This window comes from Trametes versicolor (genome assembly GCF_000271585.1).
Source record: "Trametes versicolor FP-101664 SS1 unplaced genomic scaffold TRAVEscaffold_11, whole genome shotgun sequence".
In the NCBI taxonomy this organism is placed as follows: Eukaryota; Fungi; Basidiomycota; class Agaricomycetes; order Polyporales; family Polyporaceae; genus Trametes; species Trametes versicolor.
In genome coordinates this window covers 190,002-206,336 of record NW_007360331.1, presented here as the reverse complement: position 1 = coordinate 206,336, position 16,335 = coordinate 190,002, and the positions used below count along the sequence as shown (strand labels likewise).

The 16,335-nt window shown below is 57.1% G+C and overlaps 5 protein-coding genes across 5 annotated transcripts; 4 read left to right on the top strand and 1 right to left on the bottom strand.

Annotated features, from left to right (window-relative positions):
* Positions 1-46: 46 nt before the first annotated feature.
* On the bottom strand, positions 47-801 carry TRAVEDRAFT_51607 (uncharacterized protein; the record flags this gene model as incomplete). The annotated part of the gene is made up of 2 exons (XM_008044503.1): positions 47-678; positions 735-801. 2 exons carry the CDS (start codon positions 799-801, stop codon positions 47-49), a joined length of 699 nt encoding a protein of 232 aa, XP_008042694.1.
* Positions 802-3,379: 2,578 nt separating this feature from the next.
* On the top strand, positions 3,380-6,944 carry TRAVEDRAFT_74244 (FAD/NAD-P-binding domain-containing protein; the record flags this gene model as incomplete). The annotated part of the gene is made up of 19 exons (XM_008044709.1): positions 3,380-3,414; positions 3,495-3,640; positions 3,697-3,776; positions 4,332-4,445; positions 4,506-4,592; positions 4,645-4,675; positions 4,726-4,749; positions 4,800-5,180; positions 5,237-5,387; positions 5,447-5,535; positions 5,592-5,703; positions 5,771-5,847; positions 5,914-6,013; positions 6,081-6,373; positions 6,432-6,446; positions 6,499-6,574; positions 6,629-6,769; positions 6,835-6,876; positions 6,931-6,944. The coding sequence occupies exons 3-19, from the start codon at positions 3,730-3,732 to the stop codon at positions 6,942-6,944; spliced, it is 1,794 nt and encodes a 597-aa protein (XP_008042900.1). The 5' UTR covers positions 3,380-3,414; positions 3,495-3,640; positions 3,697-3,729.
* Positions 6,945-7,521: 577 nt separating this feature from the next.
* Positions 7,522-9,825, top strand: TRAVEDRAFT_74243 (uncharacterized protein; the record flags this gene model as incomplete). Its single annotated transcript, XM_008044708.1, has 5 exons — positions 7,522-7,566; positions 7,619-7,759; positions 7,824-9,147; positions 9,211-9,697; positions 9,762-9,825. 5 exons carry the CDS (start codon positions 7,522-7,524, stop codon positions 9,823-9,825), a joined length of 2,061 nt encoding a protein of 686 aa, XP_008042899.1.
* Positions 9,826-11,586: 1,761 nt separating this feature from the next.
* Positions 11,587-11,822, top strand: TRAVEDRAFT_87322 (uncharacterized protein; the record flags this gene model as incomplete). The annotated part of the gene is made up of 2 exons (XM_008044707.1): positions 11,587-11,679; positions 11,742-11,822. Coding segments are annotated over 2 exons (174 nt in total), but the record flags the coding sequence as incomplete, so codon positions are not given.
* A 2,717-nt stretch (positions 11,823-14,539) lies between these two features.
* Positions 14,540-15,459, top strand: TRAVEDRAFT_23137 (uncharacterized protein; the record flags this gene model as incomplete). Its single annotated transcript, XM_008044337.1, has 3 exons — positions 14,540-14,754; positions 14,839-14,972; positions 15,086-15,459. 3 exons carry the CDS (start codon positions 14,540-14,542, stop codon positions 15,457-15,459), a joined length of 723 nt encoding a protein of 240 aa, XP_008042528.1.
* Positions 15,460-16,335: the final 876 nt, after the last annotated feature.

Sequence of the window (16,335 nt, the reverse complement as noted above, 5' to 3'; positions counted from 1 at the left end):
GGCTACAAGTCGTTTGAGTCAAAGAATATGATCTCTACATCAACGTCTACGCCCCAGTCTCTACGGCGCGCATCCTCCCACCTGCTCTGTTAACCGTCGTCTCGCCAACCGTGCTGGTGCGAGTGATCGTGCGCGTAGCCGTCTCCGTCTCGAAGCTAGTCACCGTGCGCGAGCGAGTGACGGGCACAGTGGTGGTAGTGACCGACGTCGAGGTGCGCGTAATAGTGCTCGTGGACGTGTCCGTCTCCGTCGTGCGCGAGGTGCTCGTGCGCGTGCGCGTCGAGGTCGCCGTGTCAGTCTCCGTGGACGTCAGCGTGCGCGTCGCGGTGGCGGTGGCCGGCGAAGTCGTCGTCTCGAGAACGGTGATGGTGATCTCCAGGCGGGGGAGGAGCACGCCGTGCGGGTGGCGCGGCTCGCGCTTGCGCGCGGGGGCGACGGTGACGGTCGCGCGCTCGGTGATGGTGTAGGTGAAGGTGGGCGAGATGGTGCGGGTCACGGTGGACGCGGTCGGGCACGACGAGGTCGAGTGGCGCGACCTGGAGTGGCTCGTCGACGTCGACGAGCTCGAGCTCGAGCTGGTGGACGAGCTGGAGAGGCTCGTCGTTGGGATTGAGGTAGTGCCCTGACCGTTGTTGGGGTAGCCGGGGTAAGGGGGATAGCCCGCGTAGCCCGGATAACCTGGGTAGGCTGAGATGGGTCAGCAGGCGAAGAGCATGTCAGGCCAAAATGCTTACCTTGAGCCTGGACGCCGACGAAGAGAGCAGCGAGCGCACCGACGATGGCAAGCTTCATGGAGGGCATGATGCGGAGGATGGAAGGCGTGCAAGTGAACTGACGAAAGAGGGAAGAAGCGTTTTGGAATCTTCCCAATGGCAGTTCTGGCTTATATATATGGATCGCCCGTGCGTGGGCCTGCCTTCGCTGAGAACCGCACTCGTGCAAGCTAAGATGCGCGTACACTCGGAAGGAACACGCACCTTCAGATGACGTGCTGTGGCGAGAAGCAGGCCGACGAAGCGGTGCCAGCGTCATGGCCGACAGGGTCCGCCGCACGTCTCTTTCGTGATCTATCCTGCCGCCAAGTCCTAGATCCCTTGCACCACTGACGTGGTGGCCAAGCGTTCCGTATGCTGTCCGTCAACCACATGAGCCCGGGGGCAGACGCATCATGTCGAGCGGCGGGCGGATGCGTTCGAACGTTGACAGTGGCTGAGGCGGATGCTGGTCACTCGCTGTCAGCGCTCAGCGGTAGTTGGGGCGTTTTAGGGGGAAACGACCCACCAATTCAAACCCGCAAGCGGCTGCTCTGACAACTTGGTGATCAATGCAGCGCAAGATATGGCGACAATGTATCCCAGCAGTACGCTTTGCAGGATCGCAGTCCCAACGGCACGAAGGAAAGCGGCGAGTACTCGTCCGAGTCACCAATGTCCGGATAGGGTAATATGGGGCGGGTTCTCTCGGGGGCGGCAGGCCGCCTCGATTTGGAAGTGGGCGGGTCCAGCGGGGCGGAGCTCCTATTGCGATGACGAACGCGGCCGATCAGGATCGAAATGGCTTGCGCATGAAAATAACAGTGCAGTGGGCTCGACACAAGCATTCGGTGCTGGGACGGGCTGGGGTACGTCGGTACCGAAGGTTGGAGCGGACGCGGAAATCGAGCGACGAGGCTGGAAAGGGGCTCGTCAGCAAAGTATCGCAACGGAAGCGGCAACATACTCCAATAATCTAAGGGGCGCCTCGCCCCGCAAACATTTCGTTCGTTGAATGCAGGGTCCTACTCCATCGCAGACGTAGGTCTGAACGTACGCGCGGGGGGTGTGCTACAACTCCAGGAGGATTCTTTCCTTTCTTGGCGTGATTGAGAGTGTCGTGCACGGGCCTGCGGATGTATCGCTCGAGACGGGACCTGGAGTGGCACGTCCACGGCTGCCATCGCCGAGCCATGCGGGGTCAGGAGCGTGCGTCGACCGTGCGCGGAGCCTGTCATCGAGTGCGGCGGGAAGGGCGTCCTATGATCAGGGCAAGCAAAGACAACGCTCGGCTGGCGATGACGTGCTTCGCCTGTCCGCTGAGAGTGCAGTCATGCTATAAGTTCATGGCCGCCGCGGTGAGCATCGATTTTGAACAGCGGTATAAGAACCTGAACGGTCACCCACCAGGAAGTTCATCGCCCCCTCTCATCGATCGTGGCACATACGCCGCCACTACCCTTCGCACCCCGCACCAGCGCGATATGCTGTCGTCGAAGATCATATCCCTGCTCGCCGTCGCGCTTGCCGCTTCCACCGGGGTGGGAGCTGATTGTGAGTGATCCTTGTGGTCGTCTGTGTCACCCGAGCTCAACTCTCCTACAGCATGCAGCGCTCAGTCGACTAGAACCGTGACGACATACATTCCCACCTTCTTTGTCGACACGACCACCGTGTTCGCCACCGTGACCTTGGCCGCTAGAAACGACAAGCGCGACGACACGACCACCACGGAGTCTAGCACGGTGACGCAGACGTCCACCAGCACGACGACCACGACGACCACTTCGCCCACCACCGTCACGCGCACTAGCACCGTTACGTCCACCTCTACGACGACCTCTACCGGCACCCGCACCTCGGTGGAGAGGACGACGACGACGCCAGTGGTTACCAGCACCCGCTCGGTTTCGTCGACGTCGACCGAGACGGAGATTGTGCCGGGGACGCGCACGGTGACCAGCACGGCCACCGAGTTTACCACCGCGACGGTGCCGACGTACACCTTTGACCCGCGCACGACGGCGACAAGGCAGAGAGGCTAGTCTATTTTCTTATCGATTATTAAACTTGTGTATATCATTTGTGAATGAGGCGTACTTTTATCAATGTCATGTACACCATGCGCGTCGTCCAAACTTTTGAGTACTTAGTTTGCACTGGCAGTTCGCGGTGGTGTAGGAATGAGTGTCCCCGTCATCCGTTTCTTTTGGTCATCGCACCTTCTGTATCGCAACATTATGTCTTTGATGAACCATTTCTCGCTACCTCAAGAAAGTTCCAGGAGTGCCATAGTATGGTGGCGTCCCCAGCGGCAACATTGAGAGTTAGACAGAGCATCCACCGTTGTGAATGGGCGCCAACGGGCCCCATCGCGCATTTGGATAAGCGCCCGAGACTTAGGGCAGGCTCTTAGGCCTCTTGCTCGATCCGGAGGCGTCTGCAACGTTGAACACTACTTGAACTTGGGCTCGCTTGGAACTTGTCGCTTGAGGGCTTCAACTGTCGGGGTTCATCCATGTGTGCCTCCAACCTACGCTGATGTCCACCCGAGGCTATGCGGCTAGCGGTGCATCGAACTCGCACTGAATTACTGGCACAACTGGAAGTTCCGTAACCAGATCGTCACGGTACTACGGTAGCGAATGTCTACGCGCTGATGGTGAGTATCCCATCGCATGCGGATCGTTCAGAGTACTATCAAAATATTACTGACTCGTGTGAAACGATTGTCTTGATCAGTGACTGCACATTGTTTGAGGAAATACTGCTGAATTTGTTGAGCCGGCGCGCTCGTGGTTGATGAATTTCAACGATGGGATGTATATCTGGTCGGGACCTACGCCACTGCTTCATTGCGAACCTGTACTTCCCGTCGGTGCGCCTCGGTACGTTAGAACTTGCCGTATCGTGAGTGCATACTCATTACGCGAACATGCTTCAGTGCTTACCAACGCGCGCATTGAGTAACATACGCATGTACCTCTGGATTAACATACTTTGGTCTCGACAATCGCTTTCGAGGTCAGCAACAGCCATATTTATTGATGTGATGTACAGAACGACGTGCTCGGTCTCGCGCCGGCGATGGTCCCCTGTCAGCATCTTGAGCTCCTCGTCCACTCGATGACTAAATGCACCTCGCTGTAGCATCGTTTGGGCGAGGATATGGCCCAGCGGTGCGTTCTAGGACCGATTGTTGGTGCGTGTTCCTACACAACCGTGCGCAGCTCCAGATCGTCGCACCCGTGTCCTGCCCGCGAGCACGGGAGGGAGATGATGCCGGCGGGACGGCCCCAGGACGTTCCCATGACTTCTCACGATGGCGGCTTCTGGCACAAGTTAGGTTTGGACGCCCTTCGTTTGGCGGAGCTTCGCAGCAGGTCATGGGAACACGATGGGCGTAGGCACATATGTTCTTCCGTATTCGTACCTCTGATCGCAAACGTCCAAAAGTGTAGCGGGGGACTGCACGGTATATATACGCGCTCACGGGACGCTCTTCGCAGCTTATCCCAATCTACCCCCTATTCGCATTATCATGTCCAGCAACGGATTTTCGCACTCACACCCCTCCAGCTCTGATGCGGACCCCCAGCTGCATACGCTGGGTGACTTCTGCATCGACGAGTACAAGCCTGTAAAGGTCATTGTTATCGGCGCAGGCTTCAGCGGTATTACGGCTGGCGTACGGTGAGTCGATCCTACCATTCCAACGGTTCGGTAACATGAACTGAATGGCCCGACGGGCAGGTTCCCTCAGAAGATACCGAACGTAGACTTGACGATCTACGAGAAGAGCGCAGGCGTCGGCGGGACGTGGTACAACAACAAGTACCCGTAAGTTCGGTGCGGCTCCGATTTTGATCACGCGCTGATGTATAGGTCGTAGAGGGCTCGCATGCGACATTCCGGCGCACTGTGTACGCGACTCGTTGAACAGTCCTCTCAGCGGGAGCTAACTTTCGTACAGTATCAGCTCACGTTTGCAGAGAAGGTACGTCGTCCAAATCGTCAGTATCACAGTGGCTGACACCCGACCCACAGAAAGACTGGTCGGCGTTTTACGCACCCGGTCCCGAGATTCGCGACTACCTGCAAGGTGTCGTGGACAAGTACAAGCTCATGCGCTACATAAAGCTCCAGCACGAAGTCATTCACGCGCAGTACGACGAATCTGCAGGCAAGTGGCACGTCCGCGTGCGCCGACCCAACCCCGAGACCGGTGTGCCCGAGGAGATCGAAGACAGCGCGGATGTGCTGCTTACTGCGCTCGGCTCGCTCAGTCGGTGGAAGTGGCCGGACATCGACGGGCTGCAGGACTTCAAGGGCGAGCTGCACCACAGCGCGGGCTTCGACCCTAACGACAAGACGTGGCAGGAGGTTGCCAAGGCGTGGGAGGGCAAGAACGTCGGCGTCATCGGCCTGGTGTGTTAAGCTCCATCTTACGACGTTTTCGCCGCGCCGCTCATCACACCACATAGGGGTCGAGCGCACTGCAACTCGTCCCAGCGCTGCAGCCCCGCGTGCACACGCTCGTGAACTACGTGCGCGGAAAGACATGGCTCGCGGTGCCCTTCGCGGGTAACACGTTCGCGGAGCTTCTGAGCCGCGACTCCAAGACGGCGGAGGACTGTGAGTTCCCCGCTTCTTGGTTTGGATATGACTGCGGCGAAGCTAACCTACACGAATAGATAGGTTCACGCCAGAAGAGATCGAGCGCTTCAAGAGCGACCCGGAGTTCTACAATAACTTTAGGCTCAGGCTCGAGACCGAGATCAACGTGCGCCCGAGCTTGTCGCTTTGCACACCGCGCAGCTATTGACTGAACACGCACAGAGCCTGCATTCGTCGACTCTACGAGGCTCGCCTATGCAGATGCAAGCACAGGCCCTGTTCCGTGAGAACATGGAGAGGAAGCTCGCGAAGCGGCCCTGGATTGCAGAGAAGCGTACGCATTTGGGCCCTGCCGCTTTTGCACCTGCTTCTCGCGCGCTAACCTTCTGCTCCGGAACCAGTTATTCCAGACTTTCCGGTGGCGTGTAGGCGGCTCACCCCAGGCCCCGGATACCTGGAAGCCTTGTGCGAAGATAACGTGGGTAGCAACGGTGGGAGGCGTTTCCTGACCACTGGCTGATGTGTCGCTGTACCGGGTTTGTAGGTCGAGTTCATATCCGCGCCAATCAAGCGTATCACAGAGAAGGGGATTGAGACCGCCGACGGCAAGCACCAGGACCTGGATGTACTCTTCTGCGCCACAGGTATTCACGGCGCCCTCTCCACTTCCCGTTCGGTGAATAACGCAATATCTAATCCACTGGGTCGTAGGTTACGATACGTCCTTCCAGCTACCGCTCAAGATAGTCGGGCGCGGTGGGGTCGACATCAACGACCGGTGGCTGCCGCACCCGGTCTCGTACCTCTCCGTCGCAGTCGACGGATTCCCGAACATGTTCATCTCGTTCGGGCCGAACTCGGGCGTCGGCTCCGGCTCGCTGCTTGCGCTCATTGAGTACCAGGTGATGTACGCGGTCCAGGCAACCGCGAAGTTGCAGCGCGAGCGCCTGAAGAGCATCGAGGTCAAGCCGGAGGCGCTGCATGACTTTGACCAGTACCTTGAGGTACGTCGATGATGCGTCGTTGAGCAGACGTTTAGATTTTGATTGCGACGTGTGCTAGGCGTATTTCCCGAAGGTACGCGAGCGCGCATCCTGTCTTTGATGAAGATGGTGACGTCGGCCCACAGACGGTGTACAGCGAGAAGTGTCGCTCGTGGTACAAGATGGGCCTGGAAGAAGGGCGGGTTGCTGGGCTCTGGCCAGGTGTGTCCACACATCGCCGCGATAGCCATTCCATGTTAGCTGACCGCCTTGGAGGCTCTACGCTGCACGCGCTCAAATCGCTCGCGTACCCCCGGTGGGAGGATTACAACTATGAGGCCGCTGACCCGGTCCAGAATCGCTTCTACTGGCTCGGTGATGGTCAGACTCATAACGAGAAGACGTTGACCGGTGACAGTACGCCCACTTGTTATTTACTACGTACGATGAAAAGGGGTCTGACGAGATGGTCCGTGTCATAGGAGCCTGGTACCTGCGCGAGCCGTTCCTTGATATACCGCCTGGTGAGTGTTGATTTGACAGACGACGTCATGAAAATGCTGATGTTGTTCGCGTAGTTCCCAGTGTTTAGACGCGTCCTTGTATAACTCCTTGAAAATCCACCCCTGTTGTCGGTTTAGGTTCACCTTTCTACATAGTATGTACCGCTATTGTTAGTCGGATCATTCTGGTATTGCATCAAAAGTGTGTCGAGCTTTTGTATCCCACCCAGTTAAATTTGACTCCAGGAGATTTTCTTTTCTAGGCTCAACGCCGTCAAACGAGGATTTTTCTGTTTTGTCGTTCACATGCTGCGCATTCCTTTCAAATCGACTAGTGCCGGCTCATTCAGCATCGCAATGTCGCTCATGCCAACCCATGTCGTAGATTATCATGGCCGCCTTCATTGACGATGCGGTGCATAGACAAGCTCGGATTGAACCCTAACATGGCGTATGACATGGCATCAGGCCGATAGCCAGCTTCCTGCCGCAGGTGCTCTTCTAACGCCTACTTGGAGCATTCAGAAGCCTATATAAGCTGTCAGATGTGGGAATCTTGCGGGTTGTATACCGCTCTTGCTGCGGAATCCCACTCCTTGAGCCTCTACCTCCACATACCCCTCGTACCGCCTCCATCCAGGTTATTGAACACCGCGTCTGGCAACTATGGCGTCACTTCGACCTGACATACCACCAGAGACAACTCCCAAGGTACGACCTGCGTTCCGTCTTGGTTTCGGAAGCTAAGCGCTACCATATATAGGAACTATATCAGCAACACGGTCACATATACGTGCAAGAGCAGAAGACGCAAGCATGGTCCGAGGCGGCAGGAATGGTGAAACAATACAGCGACGAGATGGTCGACAAGTGGAACAAGGAGATAGACACGTATCTCGTCTACGTATGTGCTCTCAATCGTCTCGCGCTGCACGGACCGTTTACTCACTTACACGGGTATCGGGAAGGCCGGGTTGTTCTCCGCGATCGTGACTGGTTTCAATGCGCAGTCGTACCTGCTACTCCAGCCCTTGGCACCGGACCCCACTCTTGCGATTCTGCAGCGCATCTCTTTGCATCTCGTGGACCCCACACAGTCATCGAATCCCCAGCAGCGCGATGACGTGGACTCCAACCCCCCCGTACCTCCATGGGCGGTATGGCTCAATGCGCTATGGTTCTCAAGCTTGATTCTCAGCCTTACCTCCGCCTCGATCGGCATCATGGTAAAGCAATGGTTGAACGAGTACAAGATCGGGCTTCCCGGAACCTCTCGCCAAGTCGCTCGGGCACGTCAGTACCGCCTTGATAACCTGAAGAGATGGCACGTGGAGGGCGTCGTTGTCCTCATCCCTGTGCTGCTCCAGTTTGCCTTAGCATGTTTCTTCGCGGGACTTCTCGTTCTTCTGTGGCACCTCCACCATACCGTGGCCGGTGTCGCCTCTTCCCTGATCGGCCTTCTCGGCGTCTTCATACTGTCGACCACACTGCTCCCACTCTTCGACAGCACCTGCGCTTATGTGTCTCCCCATATCCGAGTCTTATATTCCATCTGGCAACCCAAGCGGTTCATCCACTGGATGTGCTCGTCCCTCACCAGTGCCGCTATCACTGACGACTCCATCACCATCCACCCCCGCCGGTGGCATACCCGATGGCTTCCTCCCTGCATCTGTACAGCTATCACAGAATTCGAAGCCTTCATCTGTCGGCATATTGCGTGCATCGTTCATGACTCGTGGCAGCAACCGAAACCGACATGGCAGGGACGCGAGCGGTCGGCTATAACCCGACAAGGCCTTGACCTGGACACACAGATCCTGGTCGACGCGTACCACTCAACCCTCCATCCCGATGCGCTCTCCGCGGCCACCGTGTGTCTGATGGACTTCGGCGACCGCGACGTGCTAGGGTACTTCCAGCGGCTTTATGGATCCGTGCGCGAGCACTTCGGCGTGGGAGCGGACGCGAAGGACGGCCCCCTGGGGTGGGGAAACCAGTGTCAGCTGCTCTGGTTGCACGTCCTGCTTTGTGTTCTGCTGCAGGACGAGTCGCCTCTCACGCAGGAAGAGTCGTCTGCGCTGGGAACGTACATCGACAACGGGTTCTGGGCGGACGGCATGCACGTGGCCGAGGTGGAGTGGGCGCTCTGCACGCTCTCCTCGCTGATCGATCATTCTGCGGACGGGCGACTGGCGTTTCTCGACGGGGAACGGCTGCTCAGCGAGCGAGACTACTTGCTCAGCCTGGTCGGCAGTCGTGGGATCACGTTGGGGACGGCGCTGCTCCATGGTGAGTCCACCTATTCTCGCTCGCGTTTGAAGTTGCGCGCGCTGATAATATGCCTGGGACAAGCTGTCTCGCAGGCGTATCGCCGCGTCCGTGTCAGTGCATCGCTGATCATCGAGGCGTCTGTATACGACTCCCCAGCGGCTCACGGCGAGCACATGCGGCGCGTTCACGCATTCTTGGGATGGTCCGACCGCGCGTTCACCTCGCCCGGCTCGATCCTCCCTGATGACATGCAAACTGTGGTCGACTACACGCAAGACATCCTGCACGAGCTAACGCGCACCCTGAACGACCTGTTCGCACGTCCAGACCAGCGAACCAATATCGACACCAATAGTCTCTGGGACGTGGTCTATCGACTCTGCTGCCTCTCCCCGGGTCTTGTGGAGCGATGCGTACCCAACGAACTCGTTCTAGACGTACTGCGTATGGCGGACACGCTCTCGGTCGCTTCGGGGTATGGACTAGGATGGCAGGTAGAGATCATCCAGGCGCGCGCTCGCGAGTTTAAAGAGCTGGTCGTTCGGGTAAAGGGCGAGTCTGAGCAAAAGTATGTATCTACTCCCCAAGTCTACGTCCGCCAGCAAGTATTGATGATATTCCCATTCCCGCAGGACACCTCTTCAGATATCTCCGGTAGTCCAAGGAACCCCTGTCGTCACCACGCCCGGAGGTTAAGTCGGTCCACCCAGGCCTAAGTTGTGCCACGTTAAGTATCTTGCTACCGTGTACATTACTCGCATTCGTCCCACATCTCTTCAAACATCATGCATTCTCTTTCCAGATCTGTACTGTCTTCCCTCTGATTTTGGTTTTGTGGCGGCATCTTCGAGTCCTTCTGGTGTCACGGTGAGTGAGCCTCCGGTGATCTCGGCCGACTAATACCACAGGCGCTTGCCGGGCATATACCGACCGTTCCGCCCAACATAAGCGCTCCGCGTTCATGTTCCTCTTTCACAAGTACTGTCCCAGCCGGAGTGTCACGCTCAAGCTACACCGAGTCTTCAACCCTCGTCGTCGCTTAGAAGAGGTCGGTTCTCTCCCAGAGAAATTGTGGGTGCGCGTTACATCTTCTACGTTCATCGTTTTAGCCCGGTGCTACTAGAGGTCCACGGTGGAAAACCTGGGTAGCATCGCAGGGATACGAAGCGCAAGGCCACTGACACTTGCGCTGACTACGATTTCATGAAGGCCACCGATTCGTACTTCTGCCTCTACTTGAAAGGCTGTGGCTTTCACATCGTATGTCAACTAGCACTTCTTATGCGCCAAAAACAAGGGAAGCTAATTGTTAATCATACAGAAAGCGACGGCGGAGGAATCCGCGCCTGAGACGACGTCGGCATCGTGACTACCGGCTCATCTCAGTAAATGCCATTGCATACGTGCTTGTCGCACGGCCACCGCCTTCTCCATCCCTCCACGCTGTTCGTCACGGAGCAGCGTAGGAGCGCCCCCTCGACCGAACAACACCGCAACCTCGATTATGCTCTCTGTACCCCTCTCGTCTCAGGCACCCGATCAGGTCAACTTTAACTCTCGAGCGCTAGCTCTCCAAATGACGGCGAATTGCTCATTATTGTGTATATAACTTAAATCTTGCGACGCTCATTTACTATCGGAACTCTGCCGTATTCATTGACCATACATCATCCGTGATGATCAGCGCTTGATGGAATTCAGTAACGTTTACATACCTGGCACCCACAACTGCGAGGCCCACCAATGGGAAGGCACAACTCGGCACATGTGCGGGGCGCTCCCGACCCACGCGGAAATTGTATCCCAACCCGCAGGACATGGTGCGATATCGGTCTTCACCGAGCAGAGCGGGAAGCCTGAGGTATGTGTTTTCTCTCGCGTTCTTCGCCCCTCTACACCCTGATAACTGTCCAGAATTATGATGTATGATTCGGCATGCGATACGGGGCTCAGAGTGCATTTTGAGCAGTCGGGTCCCGTCTGGCACACCCTTCAAGCTACTGCAACGCATGGTGGCACCATACGTTCTAGTACTCCCTCGACAGGCCCTGCTGCAATACCCGCACCCTCCTTCTCATATTTGTAACACACACGCATCTCTTCCTATGTCGGAATGCCCACCCGATATGAATGAGTTGACGAGGAACTCGAACTCGACGTCTCGCCGGCAGTCGCTCACTGGTCCATCTAAGCGCGAGGGTTTGCTCGGCGCAGACGAAGTCCAGACGGTGCGTAGTTTGCACTATATGTTTGACTCTCTTGTCTCATGTTGATAAATTTCCCGACCTATTAGACGGGAGGAGTTGCAAGAGCGAGGCCCGATATTCCACCCAAAATCCGCGTTTGGGTACGTTTAACGCATCATACTCGGTTTAAGACGTCCATGCCTTAACGCCGATCTGCACACAGGACATGTATCTTACACGCAATCAAATATACACAGAAGAGCACAAAACGAAAGCCTGGCAAGACGCTGCGGGAATGGTGCAAAGATACAGCGATGGCATGGTGGAGAGGTGGAACAAGGAAATTGACACGTATCTCGTTCTGGTACGTCAATGACCTACTTGATGGCTCTGCAATCGCGCCTACTTACTGAGAACACCTGAAAGGCGGGTCTCTTCTCCGCGATCCTCACCGCATTCAACGTGCAGTCCTACCTCCTACTTCAACCGTCAGCCTCGGATGCCTCCATCACTCCCATCCAACAGCGCTCCGTACAGCGAATCAATACTCTCCCCGCTGATTGTACTCAGCTTTCAGATATAGGTGGCCGCCTCGCGGACGCCCCCCCCACCCGTCCCGCGGTGGGCCATATGGCAGAACGTTCTATGGTTCTCGGGGTTAATCCTCAGCCTCGCTTCAGCCTTCATCGGCATCGCGGTCAAACAGTGGTTGAACGAGTACAGCAGCGGCCTCTCCGGGACTTCCCGTCCGGTCGCGCGACTGCGTTAGTACCGGTTGAACAACCTCAAAGCCTGGCATGTAGAGGATATCGTCGGCATCATCCCGGTTCTACTTCAGCTCGCCGTCTCCTGTTTTCTCGCCGGACTCCTTAGCCTCGTTTGGACGCTTCACCATGCGGTCGCTATCACGACAACCACCCTTGTCGGTCTCCTTGCCATCTTTACCGTCGTCACCACGCTTCTCCCGCTCTCCAACAACAACTCTGCGTATTTATCTCCCCAAGTACGCGCGCTCGAATCACTCTGGAAGCCAGGTCGTATCGTATACCGGGCATACCGTCTACCGGCTGCTCTACGAGCGGTCCTCCACACACATCCGCGAGCTGCAGTGGGTTATGCGCTAGAGAGCCTCATCACTGCCCTTCGACTGATCTACGACAGGTGCTTTGAGCGACCTGCTCAAACCCTCATGCAGTGGGTCTCCGATAGCACTGAGGACCATACCTCCAGGCAGACATGGCAGGGCCGAGAGCGGTCGGCAGTCAGCGCGATCGCGGACGAGTTGGACATACAAATCCTCGTCGAGGCGTACAGCTCTACTCTACACCCCGACGCCCTTTCCGCAGCCACGGTATGTCTTATGGATCTGCGAGGCATGTTGGTCCTCCGGTATTTCCGGAAGCTGCACGGATCCATCCAGGAGCATTTTGGCGCGGTGGCGGAGTCGGAGGGCGGCCCTCTTGGTCTGGACAACTCGCACAAGGTCCTATGGATCCATATCTTCCTGTGCGGACTCCTACAAGGACATGAAGTGCCGATGTCGGAAAACGAGACGGCGGCGTTGAGTGGCTACTTGACGCGCGCGTTCTGGTCGCCCAGCATGCAGGCTGCTGACGCAAAGTGGGCGATATCCACCATATGCGCCGTCATAGACCATATTGACGACAAGGATCCGAGGTGGAGACCGTTCGCGGAGGGCGATCAGCTACCTGAGACACTCATATCCGTTGTTCATTATCTTGCCTGCCGGGAAACCTCTATAGCGAGGGTACTGACGCACGGTTAGTCCATCCCTTCTCGAGTTTTGATTTCCACGTACTGATTGCCTCATCCAGCAGCTGTCGTCGGGGTGTACCGCATCGCGCGACTCACCCAGCTGCAACTCGCAGGGCCTCCCTCCCCAGACGATTCGAAAACGGCACCTACAAATTACATCAAGAGCACCGATTGGTTCTTGCGGTGCGCGAACCGAGCTTTGATGTCATCCCTTCCTAGCGAAGACCTGGAGATCGTTCGCATCCACACGCAAGATGTTCTTACTGAACTCACCCGAGTTCTTCTTGACGTGCTGGCGGCACACGGGGTGCGAGGTCTCAGGGACACCTTCGACGCGGACGCTCTCTGGAACACGCTGTGGAGACTCGCGAAGGAGGCATGCGATGATGTGCTGCGGTGCATTCACGATGACGTTGTCCCAGACGTCTTGCGTGTGGCCGACATACTAGCGGCGGCCCCTGAACGTGAACTCGAAGACGATTACTGGGTGGAGGATATGCGGAGCTTTGGGCAGAGTCTGAGAGAGGCTATCACTCAAGTGAAAGGCAACCCGGACTTCGAACAGTGAGTACTCTTACTGTGCCTTCGTGCAACAGTGGGGTTTTGACAGACTGCATTGCTCTTCCAGGAGACCTTCGTAAACAAGCCATGCAAAACGGCTACGCAGTCCAGTCTGATAACGTTCTATGTACAACAGTTTCAGATCACCATTCAAAAGATGTACACACTCACCTGCATAACATATTGGGGTGTGGGTGCTACCGCGAAAACACGGACTTGCAAGAGTCGCTGCTGGCGCTCCGGCACTCCGATAATACTTCGCAAGGCGCGTTCTCCACGTCACCAAGTTTCGCAAAGCTCGAATCCAACAAAACAGGCGCTGAGCGTAAGTGCATTATCGTAAATCCACGTCTCCGAATCGAAAGGCGCGTGGCAGTCGAGGAGTGAGGTAGAAAGAGCATTCTCGCCCACTGGCAGACAGGAAGTAACGAGCGCTAATACACACGTGGCGATAATGTGTGAAAGACTTGCACGAAAACCCCCGCGATGAGTGATGGGAACACTCCTCTTTCGTTCATCTCGTATCAAACATCTCACTGCACTACTGTACCCTTAGACGATAGGATGGCAAGCTTGCAAGACTATGAAGCTCGGCGTACAAAGGAGCGGTCTTCGCCTACGACAATGGCAAACCCACGGCATATCTCGATGCTGGCGGGACTTTGGCATGTGGCAACTATGTGGCATGATCTCATCGCAAGCTCTGCCCGCCGCTAGCGTGCTACGTCGGACAGAGTCCATATGGCCGTTGATATACCGCCTTGTACTGCTCGATCGCGATCTTCCCAGAAGGTACAGACAGCGGCAACGCCTCGCTCGTCTCCGCGCTCCTTTCTCTCTCCCTCTCGCTCCTAGTCCCGCCGTCCCCTCTTGGGCCCTTGTAAAACATGCAGCTCTCACAGAAGCTCAACCTCTGTTCGCTCTTTCTGCTCTCCATGCTCTATGTAGCGGCTTCTCGGGACCTTCCGAACGATAGCCCTCAGAATGGACGCTCGCTTCTCCCGGCGCCGGGCCCCGCGCCAACTTCAGCCACCGCTCCGACCTCAGCGTGCGTTACCAAGTGCATCGACGATGCGCTGAAGCAGGGCGGCTGCAAGAGCCTGTGAGTCCACCTCATCTCCTTCGACTTCACGTCCTCCACTTCTCCACTGTGTAGACTCCGACCGATCTAACTCCCCTTCACTAGCTCCGACACGCTCTGTTTCTGCACCCAACTCGTACTGGCGGCATCCGTGGACAAGTGCGTCCAGCGCGCCTGCCCCACCGAAGTGAACAGTGTTTTCGCGCTTTACGAGAACACTTGCGCAGGCTTTGGCTCCCGTGAGTCCCCGCCCCTTCTTCCCGCCCCCGCCGTCGCCTTGGCTATCGCCATCGCCTTCCCTGTCAAGCTCCATCACGGCCACGTGACCGCGTACTCACGCCCGCCCTCGCAGTGCCCAGCATCCTCCCGCCCGTCCTCGCCTCGTCGTCCTCGGCGTCGCAGGCTCCTGCTGGCACCGCGCCCGCCGCATCGTCGTCGTTGGTCGCTCAGCCCGCGCCTTCTGCTTCCGCGGCGGCGACCACCTCCGCGACGGTCCAGGCCAGCACGACCCCGGCGGCAACGCCTTCTCCCACTTCGACCTCGAACCCGCGCGTGGTATCGAGCGACACGGCTGGGACAGAGGTTACTGTCACCGTCACGAGCGCGGACGCCAACGCGTCCGGGTCGGGCTCCGCGCTGAACCCGACTGTGAACGGTGCCGCGCGGGCGGGGTGCAGCGTGCTTGGGGCAGGTGTAGTGCTCCTCGCCGCGGCGTGGATTATCTGAGAGCGCTGTCTAAGAGAAGAGAGCTATGTATCTGTAATGGTGTTGAGCGGAGAGCGAGGCGCGGATTCCGCTTATGTTTTGGTCTCTGTTATACCCCACGTTCGTTATCCCTGCCGGTCGTTTACCTGTACTTTGGGCTAGTGCTCTGTCTGCGCACGCGCGAAGAAACTGTCCGGTGTCTGACAAAGAAGTAGATTGTCCGTCCTCAGGGTCGGTGTGACGACTGCCATCCCTTCAAGCAGGTATGGTGACGTCGCAAGAAAGCTCCCGCAATCATTTGTGCAAGCGAGCCCCAGGCGAGTATGTGTACGACGAGAGTTCTGCTCGAAACCGGTCGGGGAAAAGCCAAAGATGTGATAGATTGCTACGTCAGGCGCCTGAGCAAAGACATACCCAAATACCTTGGTGCTCGCCCTGGAATGTGCTTGATACCGTAGAGAGCTTCTCCCGCGCGGAGCTGACAGGCCCAGTACATGAGTGCGACAGCCAGATCGAGAAGAATGCCTGCGAGGCCAAGCGAGCGGCACCAGGAGTACGCAGGCTTCAGGTGCGGTCGTATTCCGAAGGAATAGTCACTGCGCAGGGTCAACGCAGTCCAGGACAGAAGCGCCAGAGATATCGATAGAGAACATCGACAGTGTACGGATTCGGCGGGAGTGCTTGGCGCTCACCGAGCACTGACAACGAGGGGAGAATCTACAAATGTATGAGCGTGTGCCGCTCAATTTCCTGTTGGACTTACCGTGCGCAACGACATCCATATCGTCTTTGAAAAACAAGAGGGAGACGCGTCGAACTCGAAACTTGATGCACGGGGCGGCCCGGAAATCCCCAAGCCGGCTACACCCGCATGGGCGCTTGTGTGGACAGAGCAGC